Source organism: Peromyscus californicus, unplaced genomic scaffold (assembly GCF_007827085.1).
Source record: "Peromyscus californicus insignis strain IS unplaced genomic scaffold, ASM782708v3 Scaffold_8__1_contigs__length_139910024, whole genome shotgun sequence".
In the NCBI taxonomy this organism is placed as follows: Eukaryota; Metazoa; Chordata; class Mammalia; order Rodentia; family Cricetidae; genus Peromyscus; species Peromyscus californicus.
Genome location: NW_026294606.1, coordinates 44,142,101 through 44,156,429, shown reverse-complemented (window position 1 = coordinate 44,156,429; position 14,329 = coordinate 44,142,101). Strand labels below are relative to the sequence as shown.

Here is a 14,329-nt window from a genome sequence, read left to right as displayed (position 1 = left end):
ATGACTGTAGTGATGGATGGGTACACTGTCTGTCCTGTTACACCATTGTCTGCTCAGTCCATGGTGTGTTGGTGCACCTTGAATGCTGTGACTGAGGCCAGATATAGAGTTTGTGACTGTGGTCTTAATCTGTGTTCTGGGAGCTTTTATTAGAGTGGCTGAATCACACACACCATTCTGACTAAAGAGTGACGAGGTAAAAACAATCTTAAAAAATTCTGAGCTAAAAGAAGTCATGTTTAGCTGCTTTTGGTTGGTAGTGTTGTGTCTTGTTTTTGAGTGACAACTTCATAGGTTGAGTAATATCTGGCTGAGCTTTGATACAGAGACGGGTACAGGTGGGAATCAGTCTTCCATGTGGAAGAGCATATTAGGAATTGAGAGGCCAGATAGTTCAAACTGTGTCCAGTAAGTAGCAGAAAGTCTTGCCTAGATGTACATGGACGACTAAAGAGGCAATAAAGGCAGACTAGAGCAGGCTGGGTCTTCAGACTAAGGAATTTGGTTTCCATCTAATAGATTATTAAGTGCCTAAGACCAAGACTGGCATGATGGAGCCTGGCTCTAGAAGGACTAATATGGTGACTGTGCAATAGGCATGCAGGGAGAGCAGCTGGAGATAGATACCAGTCCTGGTAAAGCATCTGTTGCACTCTTCACAGAGTAATTTTCTTTCATGTATTTATTCAAACATTGATTGACCAGTAGTAAAGGTAGATAAGATCTGACATGTGATTTAGAAAGCTGAATTTGCCAGGAAGGAAGGGGATTTAAACAGGAGAGTCCCTGGGAAAGAGACAATTTAGAAGGCTAATGTAGTGTATAGAACAAAGCACTGTGGAGCTTGGTAAAGGGAGCAGTTCTGAGTATTCACGATGGAGAAGTGGATTGAGACAGTTTTGAAGAGGTAGACACTGTAGCCTTAGTGACAGCATGGCTGAGTGAAGTCAAAGATGGAGGTGCTGAGGGTAAATCCAGTGTCCTGCTTTAGTAATGACTTGAGGAGCTCTCACCAATTGTTTCAAGTAATAATTTGAGAGAAGGCATTGCAAATTGGCCAGGAATTTAGGGAGCTGGGATGTGTCAGATGGTTTAACAGAGGGTTTAGGAACAGGTGTTGGCCTTCTTGGTGGAAATTAAACAGTTGGTAGCTAGAGGTGAGTGAGAGGAAGCCGTTTTTAAGGATATTAGTGTGAAAAGAGAAGGTTGATGTGGATATTCTGGAGTTCTCAAAAGATTGCAGTGGAAATAACAATAGCCACTAAACCGGGCGGTGGTGGTGCACGCCTTTGATCCCAGCACTGAGGAGGCGGAGGAAGGCAGATCTCTGTGAGTTTGAGGCCAGCCTGGTCTATAGAGCAAGTTCCAGGACAGCCAGGGATACACAGAGAAACCCTGTCTTGAAAAACAAAACAAAAACAAACAAACAAACAAAAGCCACTAACCTGAGAAATGAACAGTTTTTAACAAAGACTGGAATGTCAGGAATAGAGGGTTTCCAGAAGGGAGAGGGCAGTGGTATTAAAGGCAGCCTGGAGATGGAACAGACTTTGTCCAGTGTTTCGAATGGCAACTGGGAGCTGCTGATGGCCTTAGTGAGGACAGCTGCCGGAGCAAAGGGAGAGAGTCAGAACTGCCAGGAAACCACCACTCTTCTTTTAAGACATTTGTTCATAAAAACTGTGTCATCTGGCTGGTGGAAAGAATGGGAAGGAAAAAGGGAAATGTGCAGAGGAAATTTCCATGGACTGTGTTTTGGTTAACAGTAAGTAAGAGTGAGTAGAGAGAGTGAAGACCAAAAGGAAACAGTACTTGGCAGAGCAGCACTGAGAAATGAGATTGGCAGTGTGTGTGTGTGTGTGTGTGTGTGTGTGTGTGTGTGTGTGTGTGTGTGTAAGGTATTTTTGAGGGGAGATGCTCGTTGCATGTTGTGAGAGAGCCTGCAGGATTCTTTAGAGATTTTTAAGAACTTGGAGAAATGTAATGTGTGTTTTTGTGTTGGAAGATAGGATAGGACAGAGCTGAATTGAACACTAACCTACCAAATAGGAATGTTCGAAAGAATGAGAGGATGTATGCTAAACTCTGGCGATGACAGTGTAGAGAAATCCATTAACCTGTCTCATTGGAGGAGGGAAATATATTGGTTAATTATAGAAATGTAAAGTATATTCAACTGAAAGTAAAGTTTCTGATTTTATGGATAGTTGGAGATGAAAAAGTAAGAGGCGAGAAATTTAGATTCAAAGAGAGCGAGGCTGACTGGAGTCCCTGGACCTTCATTGCTTTCCTCCCTCGGGACAGTGGTGGAGCAGCCTCCGGATAGTTCTGCACATGGCCAGTTTCTCTGGGTTCTTCAAGGCAGTAGACTTAGTCAACAATGGCTGAGAAATCACACACTTCCCTCTGGCTTCGTACCTGTAGGGGGCGAGTATGCTCAGAGCACTTCACTCAGCCAGAAGCTAGAACCCCTTCATTCTTGTGTAGCTTGATTTTGCTTCAGAGAAGATAGTTTATCACACAAGAGCAAGACTAAGATGCTGAGATGTCCTCAGCAGTGCACAGCCTTACCTAAATGCATTGCTTCCTGTGGAGAGCCAGTGTTTAGATCATGCTGCTCATAGTGAACAGAGGGCTCAAATGTGCTCCTGTGACTACTAAACTGGGCTGGGGTTCTTTTTCTTTTGTAGATCATTGCTGTGCACCCACAGTTCGTGAGATCCAGTTGTAAGCAGTTTGTGACAGGAGGGAAAAAGGTAATGCTGGGTGTCTCTGCTAGGATGTGTGGCCGGTGACAAATGATGGCGGAATGAAACTGTGAGACTTTGATCTCTAGGGACTTGCAGCCTCAGTTAGCCCACTACCTTCCTCTGAAGTAGGTAACACCTGAAGTGTGAAAATAATGGCCTGTCCACACACACAAAAAGAGGCAGCATTTCAAAGTAACAAAAAGTGATTGAATTAGGGATTGCTCCTCCTGTTTGTAACAAACCTCCTATAGGCTGAGGTAATGTGAGGAGAGTTACTGCTGCTCTTAATTGGTATGTTCATAGCACATTGTATGATTTCAGTGCTCCTCAAAACAGTGAGCAAGTAAAACTTTCCTCAACATCTTTCTGTTTATAGAACTAATGAATCCTGAAATTAAAGAATCATGGTGATTGTATGCCACTTGTTTTCTGTTTTATTATCAGAGCATTTTTAAAGTCTTTTTTTTATTTTTTATTTTTTTATAACAAACACTATCACATATGAGAAATGAAAATACTACTTGGTATACAGCCATTGAAAAAAGAGGTAGTATACTGAGGGATTTCAGTAGTGATGTAGCTGTGAGATGGTGGCTTTGAGACCCTCATTCTAAAGCATCTAGAATGTCCCATGGTGTGAGTTACTTGTCCTCTCCCTGTGCTCTTGTAGTATATAGAGTGAGGTGCTAGGAAAGCACACCGCTGTTCCCTCTTTATTGTCAAGGCTCTGTGACAGACCTGGGGACCCATTCTATGGCACAGAATCAAGATAACACCAGCTCTGATTTCTTCTCAGGAGTTACCCATTCCCTTCCCACCTTCTAGGCCATCTCCATCTTTTGATTCTAGTCCCATTTACATTATACAAGATGTTTATGCTGTTAGTAATGGGAATCTAGGCTTAGTCTGCCATTCCCTGCCTCCAACAGAATTAATCCCTTCCTTGTCTCTGACAACTTTGAGGGAGACTAATTTTAAAACCCCTCTTATTTCATTATTGAACAGACTTTGGTTAGGAGATTTTGTTTGCATAAATTCACCTCACTTTGACTACAACCTATGCCCTTGGCTAGAATTCAGTGAGGATAAAGAGTTAATGATCTGTTGCCGTTCTTAAACGTTGCTTAAAACAGGATGCTTGTATTAATAGTTTGAAATCTAAGAGCTCAGAGATTAGGTGCTGTTGAGGATCTAGGTAAGCACTCAACAATGAGTTACATCCCAGCCCAGGTATTGCTCTTGAAACATTCTTGAGCTTTCTTTAGGAGGCCATTATAAAGTCTCTAATGTGTTAGGAGTTTTATGAAACATGGATGCATTTTTTTATCTGAAGAGTGTGACATGCTTATTATTGATTTGTTTCCTTGTATCCATTGAGTTTATTATGGAAGTCTGCAGTTTGAAAATAGTAAAATGTTGCATTTGTTTTTATAAACTCTGATGACATCTTTAGTTAAATGATATTTTCAAAATTTATTGGCTTGGTGTGGTTGAAGAAATCTCTAGAACATTTCTTTGTTCTGTGCATACAGCACAAACGTTTAAAGATTGCCTGTGCTACATGCTTTTCACATTATTGTATTTTGTTGAAATGGGTGTATTTAATTGGAGATATGGTTTTATTATTCATTTATTTACTTACTTACTTTGATACAGGGTCTCTTGGAATTAGTTATGTAGACCAGATTGGCCTTGAACTCACAGAGAGCTATCTGTCTCTATCATCCAAGTTCTGGGACTGAAGGCATGCACCACCATGTCTAGGCTAAGAAGTATATCTTTTATTTTTTATTTTAATAACTATTTTATGTGTATGGTGTTTTGCCTGCATGTATATCTATCTATGTACTACATGCATTCCTGGTGCCCTCAAAGCCCAGAAGATGGTTTCTGATCCCTTAGAACTAGAGTTACAGATGGTATGAACCACCATGTGGGTACTGGGAGTCAAACTTGGGTTTTCTGGAAGAATAGCCAGTGCTCTTAACCACTGAGCCATCTCTTCAGCACCTTGATTTTTTTTTTAAGTAAGAAAAAAGGCTTTTATAGATGATATTAAGTATTGACTATTATTAGTGATTAATTTCATTTGGAAAATGTTGGTAAACTTTAAGGACTTACTGAGTTATAGGTGTTTATAAACCTTGAAACATGAGGAAAGCAAAGACTGCATTGGTCCAAAGGCAAAGTCTTATTGTTTTTATTTATATATTTATTTATTACTTTTTTTTAATTAAAATTTTTTCATTCATTTTGCACACCAAAGATCCCCCTTTTCCCTCCTCCGTCCCCACTCCCCCAACAAGAAGGCAAGGCCTCCCATGGGGAGGCACATTCAGTAGAGGCAAGTCCAAGCCCTTCCTCCTGCCTCAAGGCTGTGTGAGGTGTCCTATCATAAGTAGTGGGCTCCAAAAAGCCTGCTCATGCACCAGGGATGGATTCTGATCCTACCACCAGGGGGCCCCCCAAGCAGATCAAGCTATGCAATTGTCTCACCATGCAGAGGGCCTACCTAGTCCAGTCCCATGCAGGCTTCATAGCTATTGATCCAACTATCCATGAATTCCCACTAGTTTGGTTTGGTCGTCTCTGCAGGTTTCCCCATTGTGATCCTGATGCACTTGCTCATAGAATCCCTCTTCTCTCTCTTGGACTGGATTCCTGGAGCTCTGCCTGGTATTTGGCTGTGTATCTCTGCATCTGCTTCTATCAGTCATTGGAGGAAAGCTCTGTGATGACAGTAGGGTCACTAGGGTAAGCCAGTTCAGTTCAGGTACCCTCTCCACTATTTCTAGTAGTCCCAGCTGGGGTCATCCTTGGGGATTCCTGGCAACTTCCCTAGCACTGGGTTTCTCTCTATCCCCATGATATCTCCCTCTATGATTAAGAAAATGTGGTACATATACACAATGGAGTACTACTCAGCAGAGAAAAATGACATCATTAAATTTGCAGGCAAATGGATAGAACTAGAAAATATCCTGAATGAGGTAACCCAGACTCAGAAGGACAAACATAGTATGTACCCACTCACAAGTGGGTACTAGATGTAAAGCAAGGGATAACCAGACAACAACCCACAACTTCAGAGAAGGTAGCTAACAAGAAAGACCCAAAGAGGGATGCACGGATTGCCCTGGGAAGGGGAAATAGATGAGATCTCCATGAGTAAACTGGGGATGCTGGGTGGGCAATGGAGGGTAGGGGATAGGGGATGAGAACATAGGGAATGGGATGGTCGAACAGGGATGGAGTGGGCAGTCTTATTGTTTTAACTAGAGTTTTAAACTAGAACCAGAAATGAACAGAACCAGTTGATAAGTCCAGCATTTAGCTACTATTGATAACCTTATAGTAATCATATGTCATGGGCACCAAGAGTCTGCTGTAAAGAGTGGGAAGCAGATCACATAGAAGAAAAGAAAAATAAAGGCAAATACTGTGTAACTGAGAGACTTGAGTCAGAAATAACTTGACATTCAAAATCTTAGAGAATGCCCAGATGGAGGTATGATGTGGAGCAGAGGTGATTTTACAGGTAAGAACACTAATTACTCACTTCTGTTCTATAGACCTTTACACTATGTGCAACTTCTATAAACAGGGTTGAAGTGGCTCATGAGGTGGGGATGGAGAAGGCAGGCAGGAAAGTGAAAGTCTGATATTAAGATATGTGGGCTATTCATAAGAATAGTCATCTTATTTAATATTTTAGTTTTTAAAGTATTTTTAAAGGATTGATTTATTTATGTATTTTGTATACATATGGGTGTTTTGTCTGCACAGCAGAAGAGAGCATCAGGTCCCATGGGACTACAGTTACAGATGGTTTTGAGCCACCATGTGGGTGCTGGAAATTGAACTCAGACCTTTGGAAGAGCAGCCAGTGCTCTTTTCTTTTTTTTAGGTTCTCAAGGTAACTTCTTAGTAGTTGAATATTGTAGTTGAGTTTATGGACTTCACTGCTTGACATATGAGCATAAAAGCTTATTCAAAATTCTGTTTTGTTTCCATGTTGAAAAAAGAAAGAAAGAAAATCAGAAGCTCATCTTTGAAAAGTGTCATCAGAGGGAGCGCTAGCACACAGGAACCAGTGGATTTTTATACAAGTAGGAAACAATCTAATAAATGAGCATAGCCAGTGAGTTTCCACTTTAGACAGAAAGCTGCCAAGTCTGGATGCTTTTTTTAATTGTAAGGTTTTCTCTGTCGGCAAGATAAATAGCTTTGTACAACCTTTACCTTTGAACTCCAAAATACATTTCAGTGATAACTGATTCTACTTCTTTGACAAATTATTAGCTCATTGTGACGGTGTTTGCAGTGACGTTCATTTGTAGAAGTGAGATAGTCAACTGTTTGGCATTGTTGTGGGATCAAATAAAGGGACCTGGGTGTGCACACAGGTTGCTTTATATGCTAAAAAAAAATCAGTCAGCAAACAGGGAAAGGACCTTTTTGAATGAAATGAGGACAGTCATTTCCCTGTTCTGGGCTGGAGACTTTGTGGTGTTTTTTTGTTGTTGTTTTGTTTTGTTTGTTTGTTTTGGGGATGATGGTGGTATAGTTGTATCATACCTTACCTGTAGGCATCCACTGGTGATCTGCAAATAAAAATTTATTTGAATATTCTAAGGATGATTCAATAAAATAGCTTCCTTAAAATACAATTTTAACAAATTTTCAAGATTATTTTGTTTTTCCAGTTTTATTGAGGTGTATTTAACACATATAGTTCAATATGAGGATTTGGTCAAACATACCTGGTTCTCTCATGTAGTTATATTTTCTTATATGTGATGAAAAGACGTAAGATCTAGTCTCAGTACATTTCAGTCATCCACTTATTAACTATGGTCCCTATATTGTACATTGGATCCTCAGAACTTACACAGCTTGAGGTGGAAAAATGTCTGTCCTATGCCCAACACCTCCATTCACCCACCCCAGCTGTAAATGTTTTCAGCAGTGCGATTGCCAAGGAGCCTTTCGTCCTGCTGGGATCACTAAACACAGAGTGCAGAGGTATTTTCTTATCTGCTTGTTTATCCTTTGGTCAGATGGGACCTGGATATTTTTAGGGTTGCAAGGATTGAGACCTGAGCTATGTACAGTGTATGCATAGTCCAAGGACCTGACTGTGCAGGATAGTTATGAACATTGTCCTGAGATGGCCATGGGCAGCCTGTACCATCTCACACAGTTCTTCCGTTATACTCTTCAGCTGAGCATTTGTGAAGAATTAAGAACACATGCTTGAAGACTTCCTGTTCAAGTCAGTATTAAGTCACAGGACATCACCAAGTTTATGTGCTGATGATTTATGTTGAACTGCTAAAAAAAAAAAATCCCCCTTTTCTTCTATATACTGTATTCCAGGTTGTGTTTCCATTCCTAGAATTTCATGCTGTCAGCAGATCAACACTGTAGAAACACCAATTCACAGGAAGTAGAACACAAATGTAACCTTCACAAACCATTTTTCTCAATCATATAAAACCAATTTGTAAATTAACTCCATGGCAGCATACTTTGGTAGAGTTTTCTGTATCTTCTATACTGGTTGAGGGTAAATATAGAAATCAGTTTCTTAAACTAGCAATCACTTAAGTCACAACATTGACATTTTATTTTTTTCATTTATACCAAATGTCAGTTGATTTTCTGGTGTCTATATGTAGGATTCCCAGTCTTTGGTATCGACAGTGGATGTGGAATGTGGGAAGGGTCCATGCCAGCTTCATTTTCTTTTATGAATCCCTTGACACAAGGCCATCAACTGCCCATTGAGAAAATCTTTCTGCAAGGAGTTCAACTAAAATTTCCATATATAGTAGTTATCTTTTGGTGCATGCGTATATGTGCATGTTGACATGTATGTGTGTATGCATGTAATTGTGTCTGACCATGCAAGTGGAGACCAGCGGACAAATTCAGCTGTAGTCCACTTATTTTTTTCTTTCTTCCTCCTCTTTTTGTCTTGTTTTAAAAAGGATCTCTCACTGACCTGAACCTCACTATGTAGACTGAGATGACCAGTCATTGAGCCTCAAGCAATTGGCCTTCCTTTGATTCCCCACTACTGGGATTAAAAGCATATGGTTGGCTTCTTTTATGTGGGTTCTGGGGATCAAACTCATACCTTTATGCTTAAAAGGCAAGCACTTTGCAGCTGTACTCCAGCCCTTTCTATGTGTGATAATATGTGTATTGATCATAGCACCTCCTTGAATCCTTCTCTTCCTGAAGCAATCAAGCCACTGTCACTTCTTATTTACTGTATTTCTCATTGCATATTTGAGTAGTAGAATTGCCAGTTAGTGGAAAGATGCTCATCATGTTCTCTTGTGGGGCTTAATACAGATTGACTGTTATTAATATTCCCTCCCTTTCTTTCTAAGTAGGGCTGAATAAAACAGGGGATTACAGGTACAACTGTTGTTAGTTAGTGTCACTAAAGTGCTCATTTCAAGGACTACTCAGCTCAGATCTGTTTCTTGAGCACATCTTTGTGGAGGGTTCCAGGTAATGTTATTGCTTGCACACTGTATTGTGACAGTGGGTGGTGGTTTTTTTTCAAAAGAATGTGAGTGGGGTAGTAGTAGTGGAATGACATTGGTAAGATCATTAATTAATCAGAATGATGATCTGGTGAGAAATGAATGTTCTGAATCATTGGAGAAAGAAAAATGTACAGGTATTTTTCTTTGTATGTATGTACATATGTAAGGATATAAGTTTTACTTTGGAGAAATCTCATAGTGGTATTTTCTTTGTTTTTAAACTTTCAACCAATATTCCTCTTGGTTATTTTTAACAGTGAAGATTGGAACATACTAAATACCTAAATGGGTTGTGTGCCCTATATCTGTAGATCATCAGAACTGCCATGGCATATTAGGAAGAGGATGTCAGAAAGATGATATTTTAAGATGGAGCAGTTTTAGGATGTGATTTGGAGGAGGCTTAAGGAGGCACATGTTTGTTCTAGAATGGATGCTGTAAAGAGGCCAGAGTAATTGTGTTCTTGAGTATTTAAATAAGCCTTATCTAGGAGGACAGAGGCTAAGCCAAGGCTGAAGTATAATAGTAAAGAAGCTGGGTTTCTCACTTTCGACAGGAAGAAGTGTGTGATTATTTTTTTTTGGAAAGCATTCATTGAGACATGTTTATGGAGTGATCTTGTCTGTACCAAGATCCTTCATGCTCGCAGAGTGGCCTTGTATACTGCTTGTGCTCTGTGAAGTTGCTTGTTTGTCAGAAGACCAAGGCTTCCCTGTGAGTGACAAGGCAGGCCCTTTACAGATATCAGCCTTTCTCTTTGTCAGTGGGAGTAAGTAAAGTCTCTGCATCTGATAGAGTGTTTTTGTTGGCGCACTTTTCCAAAGTGTATGAAGGGTCCCATGGCATTGGAAATATAATTATGTATGTAGGTACATTCAGGATTGGCTATAGACCAAGTCATTGATTGTAGTGTGTCTGAGCAGGATTATGAACATACTTTTTGGTCTTCATTGGCATTCATTTAATCTTTTTTATTAGAAGCATTCATTTATTTTATAATAAAATAGTGAAAGGATGCATAAAATCATCTCAATTTAGGACTTGTTTTTATTTAAAATTTTATAGTATATGAAATTCCCTACATTCTTGAAGTTGTTTAGTATTGTTTAATATTTGCCTGATTGTCCATTCTACAGGTCTGTTTAGTTTTCTTAGCTATTCTTCTGTTATTGAACCATTAGTTTGTATCCATGTTTGTCAACAGTCTACTTGTGTTGTTTTTTATCATTATTATTATTAATGTATTTTTGAGACAGAGTCTTGCATAGCCCAGACTTCTGCCTTCAAACTCCTACCTAGCTAAGGGTAACCATGAACTTTTGATCCATCTCCCTCCATATCCTGAATGGTAGGGATACAGGAGTGGATAGTCACACCTGATTTATTTTGTCCTGGGGATGGAGCCCCCACTCTACCAACTGAGCTCCAGATCCAGTCCACTAATGCATATTAGTTGTACAAATTAATAGGCTTCACTGTGACATTTCCATAATGCATGTATTGTGTTTTGATTTTTATCAACCCTTCTTATGACCCATTCTTTTCTTTGTTCCTATTTCTCTTTGCTAGTCTCTCTCTTCCTCTGTTCCCTTTCCCTAATGGTTTCTCTTCTACTTATAGGTTGTATTTTAAAATCTGTCTGGCTTATTACACTTAGCATAATCTCCATTTTCATTCATTGTTCTGCATGTGATATATCATTCTTTGTGATTGACTAATATTCTACTATGCGTTTATGCTCTATTTTCTTAATGCTTGCATCTGCTGGTAGGCACCTAGGTTTATTTCATAATTTAATTATTAAGAATAATATTGAGCCGGACGGTGGTGATGCACGCCTTTAATCCCAGCACTCGGGAGGCAGAGGCAGGTGGATCTCTGTGAGTTCAAGGCCAGCCTGGTCTAGAGAGTGAGATCCAGGAAAGGCACAAAGCTACACAGAGAAACCCTGTCTCAAAAAACCAAAAAAAAAAAAAAAAACAAAAAACGAATAATATTGAAGAAAACATGGATGGACGAATGTCTCTGTAGTATGATTAGATTTCTTGGGATATATATTTAGGAGTGGCATAGTAGAATCATATGGTAGTTCTATTTTTGGTTTTTGAGGAACTTACACTCTGACTTCGACAGTGACTTGACTAATTTTCATTTTCATCAATAGCATATAATAGGCTCTTCTTTCTCCCACATTGTTATCAGCATTTGCATTTTATTTTGCTACTTTGTTTTATTGATAATAGCCATTCTGACTATGTTGAGAATCTCAAGTACATGATATTTGAATTCCCTGGCTCCCAGAAAATTCATGTTTTTCATCTATTTATTGGTCATTTGTTCTTCTCTTGAGAAGTATTTGTTTAGATCAGTTAGCCACTTATTGACTGAATAGCTTGTTCTTTTGGTGATTCAATTTTGTTAATTTGTTATATATTCTAGATATTAAGACTCTGTCAGGTAACTAGCCATCAAGCATATTTTCCGATCTATATGCCATCTCTTCACTTGGTCATTTTCTTTGTTGTGCTGAATCTAGGAATCTTTGGGCATGAACTTTTTGTCTGTTGGTTGAACTATTTTCCTAGCATTGATTCCTTCGATTAGAATTTTTAAGTCAAAGGTTATGACTAGGTTTTATGTATTTGGACACATTGCTGAGTAAACTTACATTTCGAACAGTGCAAACTCGTTTATACCAGCTATGTGCAAATAGCTTACTTCGTTGGGTCTCTGCCAAACATTATTTTGCAATGTCTTTTAACTCTTAGAAAATTTGAACATTCATATTATTCACGTCCATTTCTACCTTTATAATATATCTGGTGACATTCTTTGCTCAGGGCAGCTTTTAATATTATAATAGAAGCCAGGCCATCGAAGACTGTCCACTTGATATTTATTGTCAGTTTGAAAACAAATTATTGCTGCCTACTGAATAGCCTGAAGCCTTTTTTATCAAAATTGTCTCAATCTGGGATAATTATTCCCGTTCCTAGGGAGATACTATATAGGAGTCCAAATAAGACTTGCAGTAGAAATTGAAGTATGTAAGGAGTGGTTACAGGGGCTGGAGTGATGGCTCAGTGGTTAAGAGCACCAACTGTTCTACCAGAGGACCCGGGTTCAATTCCCATCGCCCACATGGCAGCTAACAACTGTCTGTAACTCTAAGATCTGACACCCTCACACAGACATACATGCATACACCAATGCACATAAAATAAAGATAAATTATTAAAAAAAAAGGAGTGGTTACATATGTTGATTGCATATTGTATATGATTGCATATATATATATCATATCCCATAGATGTGAGTCTGTTCAAAACCCACTTTTATAGACCTACCCGTGACTGACTGTGTGCCTGGTCTTTCATGAAGCAACTGACTGTGTGCCCAGTTAATGTCAGCCTTTCATAATGATGATAGGGAAAGTAATTATAACAAATTAAGATGGGTTCATTTAACTTGTTTTTTCTGTTGAAGGAGGTCATGATCATAAGGATTCTTCCCTTTGTTTTACATAGAGCTATGTGAAAGGTTTATTCAAGTATGCAAATACGATAGCTTTTTTGTTATGCAAATTTGTCAATTTTGTATTTCTTTTTCATACCCTTCTTGCCATGATTCCCTTCCAGTGGTCCATTTACAGGTGAGGTACTTACTATACAGGTAAAATTAGAGATTTTCGTTCCTGACACAGGACATGAGTTCAGATGGGGGCAGCTTTTAGACTTTCTCTTCTCTGCTGCTGAAGGTCTGACCTCGAGTCCAGGACTTGAGATACATCCTTAAGTGGCCACAATCTGAACTATAAGCCTATCTCTGTTAAGTCTGGTGATATGGATCTGTGTGGAAGATTTTCTTATAGTAGCAGAATTATTAATACATGGTACAATCATTTCTCAGGCATTTATAGTCAGGAACTTGCATCTGTAAATATTATAGATGACAGGGTTAAATGGTCTACCCTACATATATATATTTTAGTCTATAGGGGTTGATAGGTTTATGTACAGATTTACATCTGTCATCTGTTTTACAACACAAAAGAAACTCCTCCTCAAGGGATCCCTGGGGTTCAGTAACTTCTTTTCATGTGGACTTTACTTTACAATGACTCAGTTTTTTTTTGTTTTCAGCTATCAATATGTCCACACAGTTTTCACAAAATTAGCTAGTTTCCAGTGCTTACATCATGTTTCCTGTATTTCCTATAAAGCACATAGCTGGCCAGGCTGTGAGACTCCTGTATGCAAAGGCGCTTTCTGTAGCAAGAGTGTTTGGTCTGCATTTGACTTCTTTTAAGCACATGAAGTTGCCTTTAGAAAAAGACATTTGAAGGAATATAACATATCCAGAAATTAACCAGTGTATTTAAAGCAAGAAGATACTTCAGATTGTCCCCCTTTCTTGCCATGTTTTATGATCTTTCTTGCAGGAGATTAAAACAAAACAAACCAAAAAATGAACAAAAAACTGTTTTAAAACCTTGGTCCTGAGCCAAAGCTAGAAGCAAGATGAAGGTTCCCACTTGCTCTCCTGGCTACTTGGCCACTCCTGGCTCTGTCCGAATTATAGGCTCCTCTCTGCTGTGCACAACCAGTACCTTCTCCACACTGGCTAATGTTTCATTCAATTGTCCTTTCCATTTGCAAGAAAGACTTATTTCAGTTTTAGTTATGGGAGGATATGTGTGCTCTGTGTGTGCCTTGTATGTGCGGGTGCCCATGGAGGCCAGTTAGCCCTGATGTAGGAGTCGAGAACTAAGTTCTGATCCTCTCAGAGAGCAGCAAGCACTCTTAACCACTGAGCCATCTCTCCAGTCCTGTGTTTCTGCTTTTAGAATTTTATCTTGATTTTTCTCAAGTCTTTTGCTGTGGGATGGTCTGTATGTCAAATGTGTTGCTGATTGGTCAATAAATAAATCACTGATTGGTCAGTGGCCAGGCAGGAAGTATAGGCAGGACAAGGAGGAGAAAAAACTGGGAAGTGGAAGGCTGAGTCAGAGAGAC

The 14,329-nt window shown here is 39.3% G+C and overlaps 1 protein-coding gene across 1 annotated transcript in view; it reads left to right on the top strand.

The window, feature by feature from the left end:
- Vps41 (VPS41 subunit of HOPS complex) overlaps positions 1 to 14,329 on the top strand; it is a 164,014-nt gene that overhangs the window by 70,994 nt on the left and 78,691 nt on the right. The window contains exon 7 of the mRNA XM_052729824.1: positions 2,691 to 2,756. Coding sequence (XP_052585784.1) covers positions 2,691 to 2,756 — 66 coding nt within the window. The remainder of the gene's footprint in view (positions 1 to 2,690; positions 2,757 to 14,329) is intronic.